This window comes from Scyliorhinus torazame, chromosome 9, assembly GCF_047496885.1.
Source record: "Scyliorhinus torazame isolate Kashiwa2021f chromosome 9, sScyTor2.1, whole genome shotgun sequence".
NCBI lineage: Eukaryota > Metazoa > Chordata > Chondrichthyes > Carcharhiniformes > Scyliorhinidae > Scyliorhinus > Scyliorhinus torazame.
In genome coordinates, this window is record NC_092715.1 from 22,654,817 (window position 1) to 22,677,711 (window position 22,895).

General features: G+C 46.9%; 1 protein-coding gene across 2 annotated transcripts in view; it reads left to right on the forward strand.

Annotated features, from left to right (window-relative positions):
• The window catches only part of fam193a (family with sequence similarity 193 member A), a 304,881-nt gene that overhangs the window by 158,496 nt on the left and 123,490 nt on the right, over positions 1-22,895 (forward strand). For both annotated transcript variants that reach the window (XM_072515688.1, XM_072515689.1), the window contains exon 3: positions 19,638-19,883. In XM_072515688.1, coding sequence (XP_072371789.1) covers positions 19,638-19,883 — 246 coding nt within the window. The remainder of the gene's footprint in view (positions 1-19,637; positions 19,884-22,895) is intronic.

Genomic DNA, 22,895 nt, shown 5'->3' on the forward strand with positions numbered 1-22,895 from the left:
GGCGAGTCCACTACTGTTGCAGGCAGGGCATTCCACGCCCTTACTACTCTCTGAGTAAAGAACCTACCTCTGACATCTGTCCTATATCTATCTCCCCTCAATTTAAAGCTATGTCCCCTCGTGCTAGACCTCATCATCTGAGGAAAAAGGCTCTCACTGTCCACCCTACCTAATCCTCTGATCATCTTGTATGCCTCAATTAAGTCACCTCTTAACCTTCTTCTCTCTAACAAAAACAGCCTCAAGTCCCTCAGCCTTTCCTCATAAGATCTTCCCTCCATACCAGGCAACATTCTGGTAAATCTTCTCTGCCAGAATGTTGCCTTTTGTTTTATTTTTGGCAGGTGGGGGCGGTGTTTTAAACCCCCCCCCCCAAAGGTTGCGCAGTCCTTTGGTTCCTCCTCTATCTTGTTTTTTTTATTCTTAGCTTACTCCTCATTGCTGGCCTTGAACAGGTTTTGGAACAGACCGACAAACTGCTCCCAAGTATCTAGGGAGCCTTCCTCCAACCCTCGGATGGCATTTTCTCCAGGTGGAGAAATTCCGAGAGGTCAGCATGCCAGTCTGCAGCTGTGGGTGGTGCTGCCGATCGCCAGCCGAGCAGGATTCTCTGCCGTGCAATTAGGGAAGCAAAAGCAAGGGGGTTAACTCCCTTCCCCATGTGTTATTCTGGCTGCTCTGAGACCCTGAAAATTGCCAATATTGGGCATGGCTTCACCCGTACCCCCACAATCTTGGGCATTGCCTGGGAGAAGGCTGTCCAGAACCCCACAAGTTTGGGACAAGCCCAAAACACGTGGGTGTGGTTGGCCGGACCCCTCTGGCACCGTTCACATTTATCCTCAACCTCTGGGAAGAACTTGCTCATTCTGGTTCTGGTCAGGTGCGCTCTGTGCACCACTTTGAGTGCATTAGGCTGAGCCTTGTGCAGGAGGAGGTACAGACAGCCCTGCTCAATGCTTCGCTCCAGAGTCCCTACCCTACTTCTGTCCCCAGTTCGCCCTCCCATTTTTATCTGGTCTCGCCCAGTGCTATTCGAGCTCTGTCCAATAACTGTCCGTATGTTTTCCCACATAGGCACAGGCAGCAAAGAGGGGGTGCTATCAGGTCCTCTAGTAATGTGGTTTCTGGAGCCCCAGGGTACGTAACTGTCTCTTTGCGGAGGAAATGTTTCATTTGGAGATGTCTCATTCCCAGTCCTTTTGCTGGTTTCCACTTCCTCGTCAGTTCGTCCAGTGTTGCCAGTCTGTGCCCTATGTAAAAGTCCCCCACCCCATCCTACCTCCATCTTTTGAAGGTGGTATCTAGCATGGCTGGGGGAATCTATGATTGCCGCAGCTGGGGGACATTTTAGTTATCCCGCAGTGTTGTCTCAGCTGGGCCCAGGTTTTCAACATGGCCGTTACGCTCGTTGTGCATCTTGTTGAGGAGGGTGGGAGTGCTGCTGTAGCCAGGGCCCGGAGGGTCATTCCTTTACAGGATGCCTCCTCCATTTGTACCCAATCTGCGCCAGGTTTGTGTACCATCCCCTCACTCTTTGTGCTGTTGCTGCCCAGTGGTAGCATTGTAGGTTCGGTAAAGCAAAGCCCCCTTTGATTCCCCCCCCCCCCCCACCCACCCACAAACCCCATTATTAGACTGTCTTCATTTATTAGACTGTCTTCATTCTGGAAGAAGGCCTTGGGGATGAAGATCGGTTAGGATCTAAACAGGAAGAGGAACCTCGGCAGCACATTCATCTTAATCGTCTGCACTCTCCCCACCACGGAGAGTGGCAGTGAGTCCCACCTTTGTAGGTTCTTTTTTACTTCTTCCACCAGGCTGGTCAGGTTCCACTTGTGGATCGGTGTAGTCTCCGGCTATCTGGATCTCATAGAATTTACAGTGCAGAAGGAGGCCATTCGGCCCATCGAGTCTGCACCGGCTCTTGGAAAGAGCACCCTACCCAAGGTCAACACCGCCACCCTATCCCCACCCAACACTAAGGGCAATTTTGGACACTAAGGGCAATTTATCATGGCCAATCCACCTAACCTGCACATCTTTGGACTGTGGGAGGAAACCGGAGCACCCGGAGGAAACCCACGCACACACGGGGAGGATGTGCAGACTCCGCACAGACAGTGACCCAAGCCGGAATCGAACCTGGGACCCTGGAGCTGTGAAGCAATTGTGCTATCCACAAGGCTACCGTGCTGCCCCCTCCAGGTAACGGAATCTGTTCTGGGCTGTTTTAAACGGGAGGCCCTTCCGCCCCGCCCCTCCCCCCTTTTGGGTTCACTGGGAATGCCTCACTTTTGCCCAGGTTAAGTTTGTAGCCCGAAAAGGGTGGTGGTGGGGGGGGGGGGGTCATTATTACATTCAGCAGCCGCCCGATGTTCGCTGTGAGCTGCCTACCCTTGACAAAGCCCGTTTGGTCCTGTGCGACCACCTCCGGTATGCAGCCTTTTGGCCAGGACATTTGTGAGTATTTTCGCATCCACATTCGGCAGTGAAATGGGTCTGTATGATACACATTCCGTCGGGTCTTTATCTTTTTTGGGTGTCAGTGAAATTGTGGCCTGCACTAGCGTTGGGGGGGGGGGGGGGGGGGGGGGGGGGGGCAGACAGAGTTCCCCTTGCCAGTGAGTCCATGAGTAAGTCCTTTGGGTGTGGGGTCAGGACTGGTGCAAGTTTTTTTATTAGAAGTCCGCCGGGAACCCGTTTGGGTCCCAGTGCCTTCCCCGCCTGCATGGAGCTGGTGCTCTCCATAATTTCTCCCAGATCTATTGGTGCTTCCAGTTTCCCCCTTCTGTCTTCCCCCACAACTGGTAGTTCCAATCCGTCTAAGAACTGTTTCATCCCAGAGTCTCCTTTGGGGGGCTCGGAGGTGTACAGTCCCTGGTAGAAGGCCTCAAATGCCCGATTGACCTGCTTTGGTTCTGTTACCAGTCTGCCCCTGCTATCCTTGACCTGCGCTATTTCCCTCGTGGCTGCCTGCTTTCTCAGCTGGTGAGCCAATAGGCGGTCTGCCTTGTCTCTGTGTTCATAGAAGGTCCCATGTGTCTGGCGGAGTTGGTTCACTGCTTTCCTGGTGGATAACAGGTTAAAGTCCATTTGCAGCTTTTTCCTCTCCGCCAGCAGCTCTACGGCTTTGGAGTATTTTCTGTCGACTTCTAGAATGAAGTCCACCAGTTGCCTGCCCACCCTCTCTTTCCTATCTCTGTTTGCCTTGTAGGCTATGACCTCTCCTCTCTAATCATGGCCTTCAGTGCCTCCCAAAACGTGGAGGGTGAGACCTCCCCGTTTGGGTTGTTACTAACGTAATCACCTATGGCCCGCAATGTTTTTTGGCAGATGGCCTTGTCGGCCAGGAGGTTCGTGTCCAGTCTCCATGTGGGGCGCTGGGCACAGCCTGTCTTCAACCTCACATCCATGTAGTGTGGAGTGTGGTCGGAGCTGACGATCGCAGGGTTTTGCGCTCCCATGATCTCCCTGGAAGCACCGTTTTCCCCACTCCAAAGAAGTCGATACGGGTGTATACCTTGTGCACTTGTGAGAAATATGAGAATTCTTTTTCTCCTGGGTGTCGGAACCTCCATGGGTCCACCACCCCCATCTGCTCCATCAATGCTCCTAGTTCCTTAGCCATGCCAGGCCTTTCCCCCGTTCTTGGGTATGGTCGGTTGGTCAGTGGGTCCTGTACGCAGTTGAAGTGGTCCCCCCCCCCCCCCCCCCCCCATAATCAGTCGGCAGGTGTCAACGTCGGGGATTTCCGCCACGGTCTTTGTGAATTCTGTGTCGTCCCAGTTGGGAGCGCACACATTTACCAGTATCACCGGTGCCCTTTCCAGGACACTGCAGACCATGACATACCATCCTCCTGGGTCCGTGACTGTCTTGGCTTCTGTAAACCTCGTCCTCTTCTTGATTAGTATTACCACTCCCCTTGCCCTCTCCCCGTAACATGAGTGTCCCACCCAGGCTTTCTTACTAGCAGTCGGTCTTCTCCCTCCGGTGCATCTCTTGTAAGTAGATTATGTCTGCTTTTAGGCTTCTGAAGTCGGCGAAGACTCTGGATCTTTTCACTGGGCCGTTTAGTCCCTTACGTTCCAGGTAACAATCCTGGGGGGGGTTTCTGACCCCCCGCTCCTGCGGGATCACCCATACTTACCTGGTGAACGCGCCCCTTTGTTAGGGGGCCGTCCAAATGGCCGCGGTCGCAGCTCTCGCAGTCTACAAAATTATATGGGGCATAGACAGACTGGATAGTCAGAGGCTTTTCCCCAGGGTAGAGGGGTCAATTACTAGGGGGCATAGGTTTAAGGTGAGAGGGGCAAGGTTTAGAGTAGATGTACGAGGCAAGTTTTTTACGCAGAGGGTAGTGGGTGCCTGGAACTCGCTACCGGAGGAGGTGGTGGAAGCAGGGACGATAGTCACATTTAAGGGGCATCTTGACAAATACATGAATAGGATGGGAATAGAGGGATACGGACCCAGGAAGTGTAGAAGATTGTAGTTTAGTCGGGCAGCAGGGCTTGGAGGGTTGAAGGGCCTGTTCCTGTGCTGTACATTTCTTTGTTCTTTGAGGTTGGGCCCCAGTGCTGCAGGGTTTCCCTTTGTCCAGGGGGCACCCAACATGGCCGCCAGCTATGTGTACACCACGTGGGTGTGCCCCTGCTCTCCGGGGTCTCCCTTTGCCCTGATCCCCTCCCGAGTGGCTGTTTGCGGCACCATCGTGGTTCCTCGCCCTGCTCCTGTTCTATTTCTCACCTCAACTTTCCCTTTGCTTCCTTTTTGTTCTGCGCTCCCCCCTGATCCCTTTCACCCCTCCCTCTTATCGCCTGTCCCTCTGTTCCCCCCGTGTACTTCCCCTCCACCCCCCCACCGCCCCTTATTGCCAGGCGCTTCCTCTCCCCTGAGTGGTGCGCCGAAGCCCTCCATTCTGCCCTCTCGTGTTGGCCCTCTTCGCTAGTACGGTGGCTCCCTTTCCAGTACTTGCCCAGCTCTGGCCCTGCTTTACCTTCCTCCTTCCACCCCTTATCTCCCCCTCCTGTCTGCTTTTCACATTCTCGCTCCCCTTGCTCTGCTCCTGCTCATCACATTGAGAGAAGAGACTAGCCTGAAAACGAGGCAGCACAGACCCATGTAAAACAGAGAACATATGCATATAGTTTGTGATATTATTGTCTATCCTCCGCTCTTTGTTCTGATTCTTTTTTCCGCCCCTGCATCTTTCATTGTTGTTGCGATTGTTCCTCCCCCAATTTGTTCGATTTAACATACTCGTCAGCTTCCGCTGGGATGTTGAAATACAGTTCCTTTCCTTTGAATGTTACCCAGAGTCTGGCCGGGAATAACATCACAAATCGCATCCCACTTTTGTAGAGTGCTGATTTTGCTCTGTTGAACTCGGCCCTCTTTTTTGCCAGGTCCGCCCCAATGTCTTGGTACACACTTATGTTCTTCCCTTCCCACATGCACGATTTCACCTGATGGGCCCACCTTAAGATTTTTTACCATTCCTGGAACCGGTGCAGCTTCGCGATAATCGCTCTGGGCTGCTCCCCGGCTTTGGGCCTGGGCCGGGGCGACCTGTGTGCCCTGTCAATTTCTGAGGGGTTTAGAAAGCCTTCCCTCCCCACTAGCTTGCCCAGCATTTGGGCGATGTAGCCTGTTGGGTCTCTGCCCTCTTATCACCTCTGGCAGACTCACTATTCTTTTTTTTTTAAATTTAGAGTGCCCAATTAAATTTTTCCAATTAAGGGACAATTTAACATGGCCAATCCACCTACTCTGCACATCTTTGGGTTGTGGGGGCGAAACCCACGCAAATACGGGGAGAATGTGCAAACTCCACACGGACAATGACCCAGAGCCGGGATCGAACCTGGGACCTCGGCGCCGTGAGGCTGCAGGGCTAACCCACAGCGCCACTGTGCTGCCCCAGGCTCACTATTCTGATGCTCTGCCGCCTGGACCTGTTTTCCTATTCCTTCACTTTCTCTCTTAGGTTCCCCTGGATCGTCACCAACCTTCTCACCTCGGTTTCCAGTGCTCCAATCCTGTCGCTGTGGTCCGAGGTGGCCTTCTCCAACTCCAGGATTGTTTTCTCCTGCACCTCCAGGCCTTTGATGGTTTGCTGCATTTTGTTTGTCGCCTCCGACATCACCACCTTCATCATCAAGTTGAGCTCCGTCCTGATCGCTTCCTTTATGGCATTTACCTCCCTTTTCAGCACTTCCCATTCTTCCCCCTGTGCGGGAGTGGGGATGGTTGCCACGTCCTGTTCCTGCTCCACTGTTCGGTTTGCCAGCTTCTCCCCTTCCTGGTTCGCCTGAACCTCCGCCTCGCCTCGTGGGGCCATCTGCCTGCGCGCCCGCAGCTCCTGCCCTTTTCCTTCGCTGCTGCTCCTTACATCGTGCCGTCCCCTTGATTTATTATTATATCCAGGCACATTCCTTTTGTGTGCCTTTCGCTGCCTTTTGGTGAGATTTTTAAGCCGAAATTCTCGATAAATTGCCTCTGTTGGGTTCGTTTGGGAGGGGAGCCACCTGATGTGCATCTGCTCAGCACACCGCCACTACCAGAACGGACGGTCTGCCTTTCTCTGATGTCACTCTTTGCTTTTCCCACTGTTTATCCTGAGCAACGTCGATAATGGGGATCCTGTGGATGTGCTGCATGTCAAAAATGTGTATTTCCAGCATTTTCCCTATGACATATTAAGCTAGCTCACCTTTAGTTTCCTGTTTTCTGTCTCCCTCCTTGAATATTTGCTATTTTCAAATCTGACGGGACCATTCCAGAATTTAGGCAATTTGAGAATTAAAACTAATGCATTTACTATTTCTGCCGCCACTTATTTAAAGACTTTAGGATGTAGTCCATCAGAACATGGGAACTTGCCAGCTTTTGGTTCTAATAATATTCTCAGTACCCTTTCCCCGGTGATTAAAATAATTTTATCGTTCTTCCCTTTCATCTCTTGATTCACATTTATTTCTAGAATGTTATTTATATCCTCAAGTGAAAACAGAGTGTGAGGCATGAGAGGAGATTGCAGGGGATCTGATGCTAATTTTCCAATCCTCTCTGGCCACAGCACTGGAGGGCAGCTAATGTACCGTTATTCAAGAAGGGAAGTACAGAAAAGATGTTTTTTTCAGTCCAGCGAATCTAACATCAGTGGTACGGCAATTATTGGAAAAGGTTTTGAGGGACAGAATTAACCTCCACTTGGAGAGGCAAGGATTAATCAATAGTAGTCAGCATGGCTTTGTCAGGGGGAGAACTAACAAATTTGATTTAATTTTTTGAGGAGGTAACTAGATGTGTAGATGAAGGCAGTGCAGTTGATGTAGTCTACATAGTCTTCAGTAAGCCTTTTAGCAAGATCCCTCTGTTGCTCTGTTTATCTGGTTGTAAATATGGCGGTTAATAAGGTCGCCTTTCTTAATCCTAATTATGTTTCTACTTTCAGAGTCGCCAGGTATCTCTCGATACCGCCACAAGGTTCAACCCGAATACCGATCAAAGAGCCAATACACCATTTAGTCAGTTCAAAGTCAATACTATTTATTTACACACACAGTAAGATCTACTCATGCACAACAGTACTACAAACTAAACTATCTCTAATGCTAAAGCCTATACTTAACTTCGGGTGCCAACTTAGTCAGAGGAACAATGGCCGTTGTTCGGATCTGAGGCTGTTGGGTTCGAAGAGATACAGGAGAACAGCTAATGTCGTCCGTCTGGTAGCGAGCGTTGACCTTGAACTTACTTGCTTCTGGTGATGCTGGTGGATGGGTCTCTCCGCCTGAGAGCCAAATCCAAGAGAGTGAATCTCTCGTGGGGGTTCCTTCTTATACTTGGAGGGGCTTTGCGCGCTTTTAGGTGGGCCTTAAACTTGGCCCCAATTAATTGGGCAGCTTCTCGATCATTGTTATCGATCTTGACCAATAAAGGGGTGGGTGCCCTGATGGCTGGGCGTGTCTTAGGTGGCCGTTGGCCTTGCTTTGTTTGTGTCTTTCTGGCGCCGGGATGTCTGTAACAGTATCAACTACCTGAGTGTTAGTCCTTTGTTCCTCGGAGATGGGCCATCAATATGCTAATCGACCCAGAGTTTCGATTCCGTCTGGTAACTGCTTCCCAAATATACATTCAGGCACTGTGCCTGCTTGTTGTCTAGCATTGTCCACATTTCCCTACATTCTTTGTGAGCGTCCATTTTGTATTCTGGAAGTGCCCATCCCAGATGGCTACACCTCTTGGGAGAGTGATCAAGAAGGCCATGGGCTATTTGGCATATTGTACCTAAAATTGGCTCCGTGGCAGGAGGGGTAAATGGTGGAAGATTGTTTTTATGACTGGAAGCCTGTGTCCAATGGTGTATCTCAAGGATCTGTGCTCGGTCCCTTGCTGCTTGTAGTCTTCTTTAATGATTGAGATGGGAATGTGGGGGGTATGATCAGTAAGTTTGCCAATGAAATGCAAATTGATGGTCTGGTAACCCAAGGAAAGTCTTAGGTTAGACGGTGATAGAGATAGGCTGGTCAGATAGACAGAATAGTGAAAATTGCACTTTAACCGTGAAAAGTCAGAGCTGATACATTTTGAGAGGACTAATAAGGCGAGGGCCTTTATTAACCAAGGCATAAAATATAAGAGCAGGGAGGTGTTGATGGAGTAGTGTGTGCAGTTCAGGTTGTAGGAAGGATGTGATTGCATTAGAAAGGGTGCAGAGAAGATTCACGAGAATGTTGCTTGGGCTGGAGTGTTTCAGCTATGAAGAGAGGCTGGGGTTGTTTTCTGAGTGGGGACTTTATTGAGGTGTACAAAATTATGAGGGATATACATAGGCTAGATAGAAAGAAACTTCTCCTTTCAATAACCATGGGGCATAAATTTAAAGTAAAGAGTAGAAGATTTAGAGAGGATTTGAGGAAGAACGTTTTCACCCAGGTGATGGGAATCTGTAACTCAGCTTGAAAGGGTGGTAGAGACAGGAACCCTCTCAATATTTCAATAGAATTTACATGAGCACTTGAAATGCCATAGCATATAAGGCTATGGACCAAGTGCTGGAAAATGGGATTAGTATAGATAGGTGTTTGGTGGCCGGTACACACACGATGGGCCGATGGGCATCTTTTGGTGCTATAAAGCTCTATGACTCTAAAACTCCTCTGAACTGCCTCGAATACATTTACATCCTTCCTGAAATAAAGGGACCAAAACTGCGCACACCACTCAAGATGTGGTCTCATCAATACCCTGTATATTTGAAGAAAACATTCTTACTTTTATGTTTGACTCCTCTTCTAAAATGTCATGGGTTCCATTATCCTTAAATGGAATATAAAAGTAAGGACATAGAACCAAAAAAGTACAGCACAGGAACAGGCCCTTCGGCCCTCCAAGCCTGCGCCGACCATGCTGACCGTCTAAACTCAAATCTTCTACACTTCCGGGGACCGTATCCATCTATTCCCATCCTATTCATGCATTTGCATATACATCTAGCTACAATTGTACAGGTGAGACCACGTCTAGAGTACTTTGCACAGTTTGGTCTCCTTATTTAAGAAAGGATATAAATGCATTAGATGCAGTTCAGAGAAGGTTCACTGGAATGACATCTGGAACTGTGCAGGGTGGTTACCTGATGAGGAAAGATTGAGCAAGCTGTGATCTTATTGAAACAGATAAGATCCTGAGGGGACTTGACAAGGTGGATTCTGAAAGGACTTTTCCCTATGGAAAAGACCAGAACTAGGGGACACAGTTTAAAAATGAAGGGGTCTCCCACTTCAGAAAGTGATGAGAATGTTTTTCGCTGGAGGGTCACGGGTCTTTCGAACTCTTTCTCAAAAGGCAATGGTGGCAGGGTCATTGAATATTTTTATGGCAGACATTTCTAGATTTTTGACTAATAAAGTAACCAAAGGATATTGGGGAGTAGATGGAATTGTGGAGTTGAGGCCACGATCAGATCAGCCAACTATGATCTTACAGAATGGTGTAGCAGGCTCAAGGGACTGAAGGGCCTAATCCTAATTCATTAAAACAAATTTTTTAGAGTACCCAATATTTTTATTCCAGTTAAGGGGCAATTTAGCGTGGCCAATCCACATCTTTAGGTTGTACAGATGAGACCCACGCAGACACTGGGAGAATGTGCAAACTCCACACGGACAGTGATCCGGGGCCAGGATCGAAACCAGGTCCTTGACGCTGTGAGGTGGCAGTGCTAACCACTGTGCCACCATGCCACCCTTACTCTTAATTCATATGTTTGCATGGATGTATGTTCATATGTTTCTACTACCTTAACTAGACAACCTTATTTATTGGGCGCGTTAACTATTTCAGCTTGCCATTCTCTGTCACTTTGAAAGGATTGTGCCAAGGGAGCGTTGCACTGATGGAGGTACTATCTTTTGATAAGATGTTGAACGATGGCACTTCTGGTGGACATAAAAGATCCTGAGGCACTGTTTCAGACAAGAGCAGGGATGTTTTCCCAGGCTCGATATGTCCTTAAACCAACAAAAATGAAATAAATATCTGATCATTAACATATTGTTGTTTGTGGGAGCTTGCCGTGCACGATTTGGCTTAAACTGTATCCACATTATTACAGTGAATACATTCCAAAATTATTTTTTGGCTTTTAAAGCATTGGACCAGGTCTTGAAATCATGAACGAAGCTATTGCTACGGACGCCAGACCAGATCCCAACAGTGGCTAAGATACTGGACGAGAAGGGAGTAGTGTCGGCGGTTTACGGGGCTATCATGGAAGAGGAGAAGGCACCGCTGGATGGGATCAAGGCAAAGTGGGTGGAAACGTTGGGAGAGGGTATGGAGAATAGGTTCTGGTGTGAGGTGCTCTGGAGGGTGAACACCGCCACCTCACGCGAGTCCAGGCTGATACAGCTGAAGGTGGTATATAGAGCGGACCTCACAAGGGCGAGGATAAGCCGGCTCTTTGAGGGGGTAGAAAATGTGTGTGATCGTTTGGGGGGGGGGGGGGGGGGGGGGGGGGGGGGGCGCAAATCACGTTCATGTGTTTTGGTCCTGTACAAAGCTGGAGGATTACCTGAAGGAGGTTTTTAGGGTAATCTCTAAAGTGGTGCACGTGAAACTGGACCCGGGCCCTCGGGAGGCCATATTCAGGGTGTCGGACCAGCCAGGGTTGGAAACGGGTGCGGAGGCAAGTTTGTATCGTTGATCGCCCGTAAGCGGATCCTGTTGAGATGGAAATCAACCCCTCCATCCTGTGCCCTGGCATGGCGGGGGGACCTCCTGGAATTCTTGATTCTTGAGAAAGTCAAATTTGAACTGGGGGGAAGGATGGAGGGGTTCTGCAACTCATGGGCGTTATTCATTATGCACTTTCGAGAATTGGATTACATCGAACGTTAGGCGGGTGGGGGGTTGGAGGGGACTGACTATGTATTAATGGTGACTATGCGTGATTCCTGATTCCTTTTTGTTATTTGTTATCATGTGGGATGCTGTTTGGGGGTTTGGTGGGAGGATGGGATTGTTGTTGTTGATATGGGGATTGACATTGCATTCGTTACTGATTATTGTTTATTGTTGGTGGGTGTAAATTTGGGAGAAAATATGAAAATGGAGGAGAATAAAAATATTTTAAAACAAAAGATACTGGACGAGAACGGCAACGTTTCTTTGTATTTTTAAATCTGTGCGGAAAGACTGATTCGTTTTAGGAGTGATTGCATGAGAAATAGGGCTTGGTTATTTTTGCAAATAAAACTTTATTATAACAAAAGAAAAACAATATTTAAAATTTGAACAGCTTACATGTATCTTACATTAGGAATAATATTATCAGGGATAGTCAGCATGGCTTTGTGAAGGGTAGGTCATGCCTCACAAACCTTATCGAGTTCTTTGAGAAGGTAACTGAACAGGTAGACGAGGGTAGAGCAGTTGATGTGGTGTATATGGATTTCAGCAAAGCGTTTGATAAGGTTCCCCACGGTAGGCTATTGCAGAAAATACGGAGGCTGGGGATTGAGGGTGATTTAGAGATGTGGATCAGAAATTGGCTAGCTGAAAGAAGACAGAGGGTGGTGGTTGATGGGAAATGTTCAGAATGGAGTTCAGTCACAAGTGGAGTACCACAAGGATCTGTTCTGGGGCCGTTGCTGTTTGTCATTTTTATCAATGACCTAGAGGAAGGCACAGAAGGGTGGGTGAGTAAATTTGCAGACGATAATAAAGTCGGTGGTGTTGTCGATAGTGTGGAAGGAAGTAGCAGGTTACAGAGGGATATAGATAAGCTGCAGAGCTGGGCTGAGAGGTGGCAAATGGAGTTTAATGTAGAGAAGTGTGAGGTGATTCACTTTGGAAGGAATAACAGGAATGTGGAATATTTGGCTAATGGTAAAGTTCTTGGAAGTGTGGATGAGCAGAGGGATCTAGGTGTCCATGTACATAGATCCCTGAAAGTTGCCACCCAGGTTGATAGGGTGGTGAAGAAGGCCTATGGAGTGTGGCCTTTATTGGTAGAGGAATTGAGTTCCGGAGTCAGGAGGTCATGTTGCAGCTGTACAGAACTCTGGTACGGCCGCATTTGGAGTATTGCGTACAGTTCTGGTCACCGCATTATAGGAAGGACGTGGAGGCTTTGGAGCGGGTGCAGAGGAGATTTACCAGGATGTTGCCTGGTATGGAGGGAAAATCTTATGAGGAAAGGCTGATGGACTTGAGGTTGTTTTCGTTGGAGAGAAGAAGGTTAAGAGGAGACTTAATAGAGGCATACAAAATGATTAGGGGGTTGGATAGGGTGGACAGTGAGAGCCTTCTCCCGCGGATGGAAATGGCTGGCACGAGGGGACATAACTTTAAACTGAGGAGTAATAGATATAGGACAGAGGTCAGAGGTAGGTTCTTTACGCAAAGAGTAGTGAGGCCGTGAAATGCCCTACCTGCTACAGTAGTGAACTCGCCAACATTGAGGGCATTTAAAAGTTTATTGGATAAACATATGGATGATAATGGTATAGTGTAGGTTAGATGGCTTTTGTTTCGGTGCAACATCGTGGGCCGAAGGGCCTGTACTGCGCTGTATTGTTCTATGTTCTATCTCTTAACCCTAACACACGATTTCCCATTAAACAGCATGTAAAATGAACATGTAGCTCTCAATTCCACTTAGACAGACAAAACAATACTAGCATTATAGAACATATTGTTGCTGGTAGTGAGACCGCTTCAGACCCTGTCTGAAAGCTTATCTCTGTGGCAATCTTTTCATGGCCTCATCTGATTGTTCTCCAAACCCTTCTTCCGCCACTTGTTCAAACAGAATTCCTTTATCTCTCTGAGCTCTGCCCAGCCCTCAAAGATGGTTCTGGTCTTGGAGTGTCCAGACTTGAACATATCGCTGTCTGGACTTTTGATTATCCACTTCCTTTTATACACAAGGACAGTGCCATGCTATGAATATGCAACGAACCTCCAAATACAAAAGAGGCCATCAGTCTGTGTAACGGGCTAATTACTGGTTAAAGCAGAGGTCCTGGAGGACAATGGATCTTGAGTGAATCATAGAATTTACAGTGCAGAAGGAGGCCTTTCGGCCCATCGCGTCTACACCGGCCCTTGGAACCCTACTTAAGCCCACGTATCCACCCTATCCCCATAACTCGGTAAACCCACCTAACCTTTTGGACACTAAAGGGCAATTTAGCGTGGCCAATCCACCTAACCTGCACATCTTTGGACTGCGGGAGGAAACCGGAGCATCCAGAAGAAACCCACGCACACACTGGGAGAAAGTGCAAACTCCACAGTCACCCGAGGCTGAAAATGAACCCGGGAGAGTGGAGCTGTGAGGAAGCAGTGCTAACCACTGTGCCATCGTGGCAGGAATGACCCTGGCTGAGCTCTTATTAGCGAGTTTAAGTCTAAGTGTGACAATGTAACTCAGTCCAGGTGTGGGTGTATACCTCCGATTCAGTACTAGCAGTTGTACCCTCAGGCTGTTAACCCCTAAATTGGCCTCAACATCTTCAATCCAATTTTCTAACATCTCCCAGGAGTCACACTAAGTAAGTACAATTACTTCTTGGATTTTCCAAAAATGATCCACTGTGCTACCCCCTTTTTCTTATCCCATTGCTTGATGGTTGATGCATGTTCTCAGCCATCTTAGCATTGGAATTGATGCAACTAAACACCTCGACTATACGCATCACTCTACCTTTTCAAGTGATTTCATTTGCTCTCTAATGAAATGAAAATTAAATGAAAATCGCTTATTGTCACAAGTAGGCTTCAATGAAGTTATTGTGAAAAGTCCCTAGTCGCCACATTCCGGCGCCTGTTCGGGGAGGCTGGTACGGGAATTGAACCGTGCTGCTGGCCTGCCTTGGTCTGCTTTCAAAGCCAGCGATTTAGCCCTGTGCTAAACAGCCCCTTTCCGATTTTGTTTCAACCACACTCCTTCCCAAATGGTCAGACGTTTTGAAATGTAAATGTAAAGTTATTGCTTAAAAACGAAAAATACATTTTAATTGTGGAATGAAGAACAAGTGAGATAAAGTTAAAATTGGAGACAACGGTTGTCCTGCTTTGTGTCACTGATTGATTTGAGCATGCTTCCACTACAGTCAGGTGATTGGAGAGATTGATCTCTTGTCTGACCTGACAGTCCAGTATTTTTTTTTCTTGTGTTGTTCAGGAGAGGTGTACATGTGAACAATTTGGTTGATGCTTGCAAAACTGCATTGTGGGTGAAAGGCTAACTGAGCGAGGCAATGTACAGGCCTGGATGGCTTCACCCCAATTTGTGGGTGGCACGGTAGCACAGTGGTTAGCACAGTTGCCTCACAACTCCAGGGTCCCACATTCGATTCCCGGCTTGGATCGCTGTCTGTTCGGAGTCTGCACATTCTCCCCGTGTGTGCGTGGGTTTCCTCCGCGTGCTCCGGTTTCCTCCCACAATCCAAAGATGTGCAGGTTAGGTGGATTGGCCATGCTAAATTACCCTTGGGTTAGGTGGGGTTACTGGCTTACAGGGATAGGTGGAGGTGTGGGCTTAAGTGTGGAGCTCTTTCCAGAGCCGGTGCAGACTCGATGGGCCTTATAGCCTCCTTCTGCACTGTAAATTTGATGAATTTGCTGCCCAAACATCTGTGGCCACCGTACCTGTTTTGTTCCAGATAATCAAACTCTAATAAATCACATTTTGCAAACCTTTGTTGAGAAACAAATTTAAGATTTGCAGAAAGTAATTTTCTACAGATGTTTAGGTCCATACGTCGATTGTTCAAGTTGTCCACTAAGTGATGCATTCTGCCTCCTATTGTCCCTTTCCCAGGCTGTGTTGATGGTGAGTGTGGGAAATTGAATATCGTGCAACATGCGCCACCTGAATTCTCTCAGTTTATCACCGATGTCTATCAGCACCAGGGAATCGCCTGCAGCTCTGCCGCTGTACATCTTACAACTTGAATGTCAGGAGAAATCATTTTAAGGGGAAAATCTACAGTTTTATTGCAGGGTGTTCTTTCACAGTTCAAATGGACACCAGGAAAACTTCATCTGCTTGTTCTTGGGCTTTATTGAATTCCGCACTCATAGAATTTACAGTGCAGAAGGAGGCCATTCGGCCCATCGAGTCTATACCGGCTCTTATAAAGAGCACCCTACCCAAGCCCACATCTCCACCCTATCCCCATAGCCCAGTAACCCCACCCAACAAGGGCAATTTTGGACACTAAGGGCAATTTATCATGGCCAATCCACCTAACCTGCACATCTTTGGATTGTGGGAGGAAACCGGAGCACCCGGAGGAAACCCACGCACACACGGGGAGGATGTGCAGACTCCGCACAGACAATGACCCAAGCCGGGAATCGAACCTGGGACCCTGGAGCTGTGAAGCAAAACTGTGCGAACCACCATGTTACCGTGCTGCCCTACTCTGTTGTCTGCTGGCTGATCCATGGCTTTGAGATTTTCAAACTTATTTATCGAAATACACTGCATTATCAGAACATACAAGCCATTCATTGTGGCATTCAGAAACTCAAAATATGCACTTGGTTTCCTTGATACTTCCACAAGAATTTCCTTTGGCTAAATTTACTTGGGAAGCCTGAAAAACTAAACAATAGTTCCATCGTGCCTGAAATTGTTTATATGATTTTTATGATTTGGTGACGTGATTATGAGCACCCATTTAAAAAGCACATTTCTTCCTTTTACTATTCTTTCTTTCATTTTGAAAATAAATATTAGTATGCTGTATTAAAATGAATAAAGGGCACCAAGGTCACAGGCTCATTAAAAATAATCCCATGTCGGGTCACTGGCCAGGTTCATTTCCTTTTTTATTTAAATCTCATTCTGAATTCCTCCCTTTGTCTGAAATCTCCTCCAGCCCCACAATTCTCCAAGATATCTGTGCTCCCCCAATTCTGGCCTCGAGCACCACAACTTCAGCCATTTCCACCATTGGTGGCTGCGCCTTCAGCTGCAAGGGCCTGAAGCTCTGGAATTCCCTACTAAAACCCCCCGACTCTCAGCCTTTCTTTTAAGGTACTCTTTAAAACCCACTTATTTGACAAAGCTTATGTGGCAGGGTTTTCTTTTCAACGCTCCAATGAAGTACCTTGGGGTGTTTTAATACATTGGCGATGTTATATTAATATGAGATTTTGTTGTTTAGACCCCGTTATTCATCAGCAACAAGAATTTGTATTTGACATAGGAATGAGGAGCAGGAGTAGGCCACTCACCTCTGAAGGCTACTCCACTATTTGTTTTTCTACGTTGGCGATACATAAAATATATGTAATTTTATGTTCCATATCAAACAATAAAGACACAGCCTGGGCATTTCTTCAGTCGATGAACAATTATCATCTGCATGCATTTCCATTGACTGCGCACAAGGGCCGGGATTCTCCCCTAACCGGTGGGGCGGGCCATACTGGCGCTGAGGAGTGGTGTGAACCACTCCAGCATCGGGCCGCCCGGAAGGTGCAGAATCCTCCACACCTTCAGGGGCCAGGCCGGCGCTGGCGGGATTGGCGCCACGCCAACCAGCATCGAAGGGCTTGGCGCCGCGCCAATCTGCGCCGAAGGGCCAACGCCGGCCGGCACGAGTTGCCGCATGCGCGGGAGCTCCAGCGTGTGCTGGCGTGATCCCAGCGCATGCGCAGGGGGGTTCTTCTCCACGCCGGCCATGGCGGACGTTTACAGCGGCCGGCGTGGAGGGAAAGAGTGCCCCCACGGCACAGGCCCGCCGTGGCACAGGATCGCGGGCCAGGCCACCGTGCCCCCCCCCCCCCCCCGGGCCGGGGGCCATAACCCCCCCGCTCCCCTGAGGACTCCGCAGGCTGCCCGCAGAGCCAGGTGCCGCTGGTAAGGACCTTGTCTAATTTACGCTGGCGGGACTGGCTGAAAACGGGCGGCCACTCGGCTCATCGCGGAGTGGAGAATCGGGAGTGGGGCCGCTGCCAACGGCCCCCGACCGGCGCGATACGATTCCCGCCCCCGCCGAAAAACCGGCGGCGGAACATCCGGCGGCGGGGCAGGATTCACCGGCCCGGCGGTGGGGCGGAGAATCACATCAAAGATGTCCAAATATTGACCATATTGAGAAGGGGGACAGGAATAACAGTTTTGTGAAAGAAAGTGCTGGCCGGCCAGTCTCTAGATTCAGTGTGGGACTAGCACCACATACAAGCCAGACAGGGTGTGGGTAGAAGGCTGCCCTTCTTGAATGACAATAGTGAAAATGTTGGAGGTTATTGTCTGGAAGCTTTCATGCGTATCAATCCAATGTTAACCTCAAAGTTACCAATTTATCACAACTTCCCATTGGTGGGGTCTGAATTTAGACCCCATGCATTGTCATGAAGTACTCAAACCACTTACTTCTTGTCCCTTATTGACTTATCTTTGATAGCCTATGTCTGAAGAGAAGTTCCTCCTATCACATCCCCGCTTAGAGTTTGTAGGACAGATCTTGAGATTTTGCCTCATGATAGAAAATCACTGAACAGTAGAAATAATCTTTCCCAATTTGATTTCTCAAGACCTTCTTCCATTTTGCATATTTCTCATTGATATGAGGCTCTGCTCCAGGTTGTCTGACCCATTTAAAGCATTTAGCTTTGTGAATGAAAATTGTTAAAGATTTGAGGCTATCTTGCTAGAATTTATTTTAACAGTTGGAGGCCTGGAGCCATTTTGTCTGATAGACAAATGGCTTCTTATGATGCTGTCTGCCACAGAACTCCTTGGAGGAGCCTGCTTGCTTCAACCCACTTGGTATCGATGAACACGTTTCAAGACAATAGCTAGTTTGTTAAAGCTGTGTTCCGATAGACCTGCATATTTACAGTAGTCCCAAATGTCCCTTTCCGTTTCTTTTGATAAAAGTTAAATCACCTTTATTGTCACAAGTAGGCTTGTGTCACATTAACACTGCAATGAAATTACTGTGAAAAGTCCCTAGTTGCCACATTCCAGCGCCTGTTCGGGTACACAGAGGGAGAATTCAGAATTCTCAGCTGGTACGGGAATTGAACCCACGCTGCTGGCCTTGTTCAGCATCACAAACCAGTTGTCTAGCCCACTGAGCTAAACCAGCTTGTGAAGGTTGTTTTAGAAAGAATGTAATTTACAAGTGGCTAGATCGGATTTTCTTCATTATATGATAGTACCCCATATGCGTATCATGGCATGGTATATTGGAGATACTTTGCATTGGTTTCATGTGGAACTTTCTCGAGTTTGCATTGAACAAGTTCTCAATCTCTGCTATGCAATACCAAGCACTTCATCCATGCTGACAGAGTGGGAGTATCTGAACTGACAGACCAGTTGCTCAATGTTGACTTATCCCATCTAAACTACCTTCTCACCATAGTCTTTCAATCTGTGCTGTCATTCAGTTGTCTCATGAATTCATTTGTACTGTCACCATCAGATAACTGACTCCATAACATATCCCTTTTGGGGAAAAGGTGACTTGTATTTCTCAAAGCAAGCGTTTGTCTTAATGGCAGCATTACTATCTCAGCTTTCAAGCCACCTTCCAGACAGGCCCAGTACGTAGATCTATGGCTCTAGATTCTGGGTTGGTATTAGCAGAATACTCCATTTGTTTGGGTGTTCGGAGAACTCTCCCTGAATCACTTCATTGGGAACAAATATGGAAAATGAGGTTTTTGCAGCAAGATTGAAAATTGTGCTGACTAAAATCAGATAAATAGTTGTGTTTACTGGCTTTAAGAACAACTAGCTAATTGTTTGCAGAGCTATGCAATTCAAATTCTGCACAAGGGTACAAGCAATCTGCAATTTATATTACCGTCCATCTTTACATTATGTTCAGTCTACGCTCTAGATCTGAAAGTTATATGTGAGGTACGAGACCTTGACTGATCTGAATTTCTCTCAGAAAAATAGGGGAAAATTGCAAAATACCATCTCAGAATATCGAAGTCTTGGAATGTTAAATAATAAAATGGAAAATGTTCCTCAATTACTTCAGAAATCAATGAAACAGATAATGTATAAAGATGCGGATATTTACATACATTATTTTTTGTTGTGCCTCCGGATGGTGTCCTCACCTCTCATTTGTTCCATTTAGACACCCTTCACCTTTGGTCTGGGTCAAAGGGCACCATACTCAACAGGAGAACGATGTCTTCTGTGTCGAAGTGAACGCAAAGACTCTTCACTCTCAGAGAGTGGGATTACAAACCCAAACAAAATGGCACTTTCTACGTCTCCAAAAACGAATAGTATGTTGCACCTTCCACTCTGGGTGTGTCCGGATTGCAGGCGTACAGTTGAAAAGGACGATCGGCAAGTTTCTCTAGAGCAATCTCTGGTGGTAAGTAGGGACCATTTTAATATTCTGTTTTCGTGTCATAGAGGTCTACAGCACAGAAAAGGCCCTTCGGCCCGTCGCTATTGCACTGGTCAAAAACAGCCACCTAATTATTCTATCCCATATTCCAGAATTTGGTCCATAGCCTTGTATGTCCTGGCATCACAAGTGCACATCTAAATACTTCTCAAATGTTTTGAGGGCTCTGCCTCCGCCATCCTTTCAGGCAGTGACTTCCAGATTCCCAGCACCCTCCGGGTGTAAAAGCTTTTCCCCACATCCCCTCTAAGCCTCCTGCCCCTTAAATCTATGCCCCCTGGTCATTGATCCCTCCATCAAGGGAAAAGGTTTTGTTGTGTCTCCTCTATCTATGCACCTCATGATTTTATACATGTCAGTCCCCTCTGCTCCAAGGAAAACAAGCCTAGTCTATCCAATCTCTCATCATAACTAAAACTCTCCAGCCCAGGCATTCTCTTGGTAAATCTCCTCTGCACCCTTTCCAGTGCTATCACATCCCTCCTATAATGTGGATTCCAGAACTGCACATAATACCCTAGCTGTTGCCTAACCCTGCAGTTGCAGCACAACCTTTCTGCTCTTCAGCATATGCCTCGGCTAATAAAGGCAAATATGCCATATGCCTTCTTAACCACTTTATCCACCTGCCCTACTACCTTAAGGAATTGGTGCACACCAAGGTTCCTCTGATCATCGCTGCTTCCCAGGGTCCTTCCGTTCAACATGCGTTTTTTTGTCCTGCCCTTATCCATACCTCCACTTTTCCGTGAGATCAACCTGGTACAGTTGGATTTCTTTTTAAAACTCTGAATGTATGTGCTTTGGAGCATCAAATTGATTGTATCCAGTTTTCCTCTTTTTAACTACTCTTCCCGCAGACTAACACTATCAAATAACCATCTCCTCCCAACTAAGTTTCACATGCTGAGCTCGAAGCAAAATGTTAGACAGCCTTACTGAGGCTATTGTTTGTGCAAAATGAGAACATTTGTTTTTTCAGTCTGCCTTGTAATTGCGCAGCGTGATATTAATGAACACTAATTGTTCAAATAGTAATTTCCAAAAATTAACACAAATGCATTAACCAGCTTGTTACTACTATCCATAATATCAAGCATATATTTAAATATTTCAAAACAAAATAAACTTAATGTTGCTGGAGTCATTGATGAAATACATGTCTCCAGTGAAAATCGTCAAGGTTTTACGAACCCAAAACATTCTAACGAGTTTAACAATGGAATAAATTGAAGTATGAGTAGACCATTAGTCCCCTCTGGAATCTTGTGGCAATTAGGGTACAGTGTGTACTTCAATTCTACATGCCCACCTTTGCTGTATGTTGCTTGAAACCCTTTTCTAACAAAAATCTAATGTTCGTCCTACAAGTTTGGGGTGATCCAATTTCCTCGTCTTTTTGTAACGAGTTTTCCAGATTTCCTCGTATGCGATGATGCTTCTTCATTTCATTCCTAAAAGATCTAGCTCTGATCTTAAGGTTGTGCCCTCTTGTTCCGAATTCTGTCACCGGTGCACAAGGAATACAAAATAGACTCTCAGATAGTAACCCTTTAAGCCCTCTCATTATTCAGGTGGATTAGTGCTGTAGCCCATTCCAAGGCCAAAATGTCTGCTGAGATCCAGTACCCAAAACTGAATACAGTACTTCAGAATGGGGTCTGACTTAAGCTTTGTGCAACTGAAACAACATTTTATCCCAATGTAATCCTGCCCTCTTGAGATGAAGACGAACAGTGCATTAGCTTCTTATTTTTGTACCTAAACACTACCTTGTCATGATTTGTATGGATGGAACACACAAATCATTTTGCTGCTCTATGCATGGTCTAAATCCTGGAACCCCCTCGCTAACAGTACTGTGGGTGCATCCACACCTCAAGGACTGCAGCGGTTCAAGAAGGCAGCTCACTACCACCTTCTCAAGGGCAACTAGGGATGGGAAATAAATGCTGATCAAACCAGCAGTGTCAGCATCCCGTAGAGATTGGAAAAAGATATTCTGATTTGTATCCATGGTGGATGGCCTCAGAAAATGCAACGAGCATAGTCAGCCATGATGCACATGTCCTATCCAAATCCTGTTTGATCGGCTCATACTTGTCCAAGTACAGAGTTACTTTGTTCCCTTTGATCGATTCCAGTAGATGCCTCATAACTTGCGTTAAATGTACAGGTCTGTTTCCTGATCCTCAGTAAAGGTAACTATGATTGTACGAGGCATGAACTGGCTATGATGGACTGGGAAACATTACTGAAAGAAAGGACAGTGACATTCAAGGAACAAATAGGTGTACTCCAAAGGTTGTTTATTCCTATTTGGCACAAGAGTGGAAAGGAAACTATGGCAAACAATGGCTTACACGGAAAATTAGAGATCGTATTGGATTCAAAGAAGGGACCTCAAATTCGCAAAAGAAATATAGACCTGAGGATTGGGAACAGTTTAAAATTCAACAATGGTGGACCATGGGATTGATTTAAGAAGGGGAAAATACAATATGAAAGTAATAAGCTAGTGGGGAAGATAAAAACTGACTGTAAAAGTTTCTATAGGATGTAAAGAGAAAAAGTTTGATTAAAATGAATGTAGGCCCCTTACAATCAAAAACGGGGGAATTCACAACCGGGGATAAAGAAATGGCCGAGGAATTAAATCGTACTTTGTTTCTGTTTTCCCAAAGGAAGGCAGAATAATGTACCGGAAGTTCTGAGAAACCCGAGTTTCAGTGAGGAATTAAAGGAAATTCGTATTAGTAAAGAAATGGTTTTGGGGAACTTAACAGGATTGAAGATGGATAAATCTCCAGGGCCTGATAATCTTCACCCCAGAGTACTTAAGGACATTGGTGGTAATTTTCCAAAATTCTTTGGACTGTGGAATGGTTCCTACTTGAACATAGGAATTAGGAGCAGAAGTAGGCAATTCAGCCCTTCAAGCCTGCTCTACCATTCAATCAGATCATGGCTGATCGG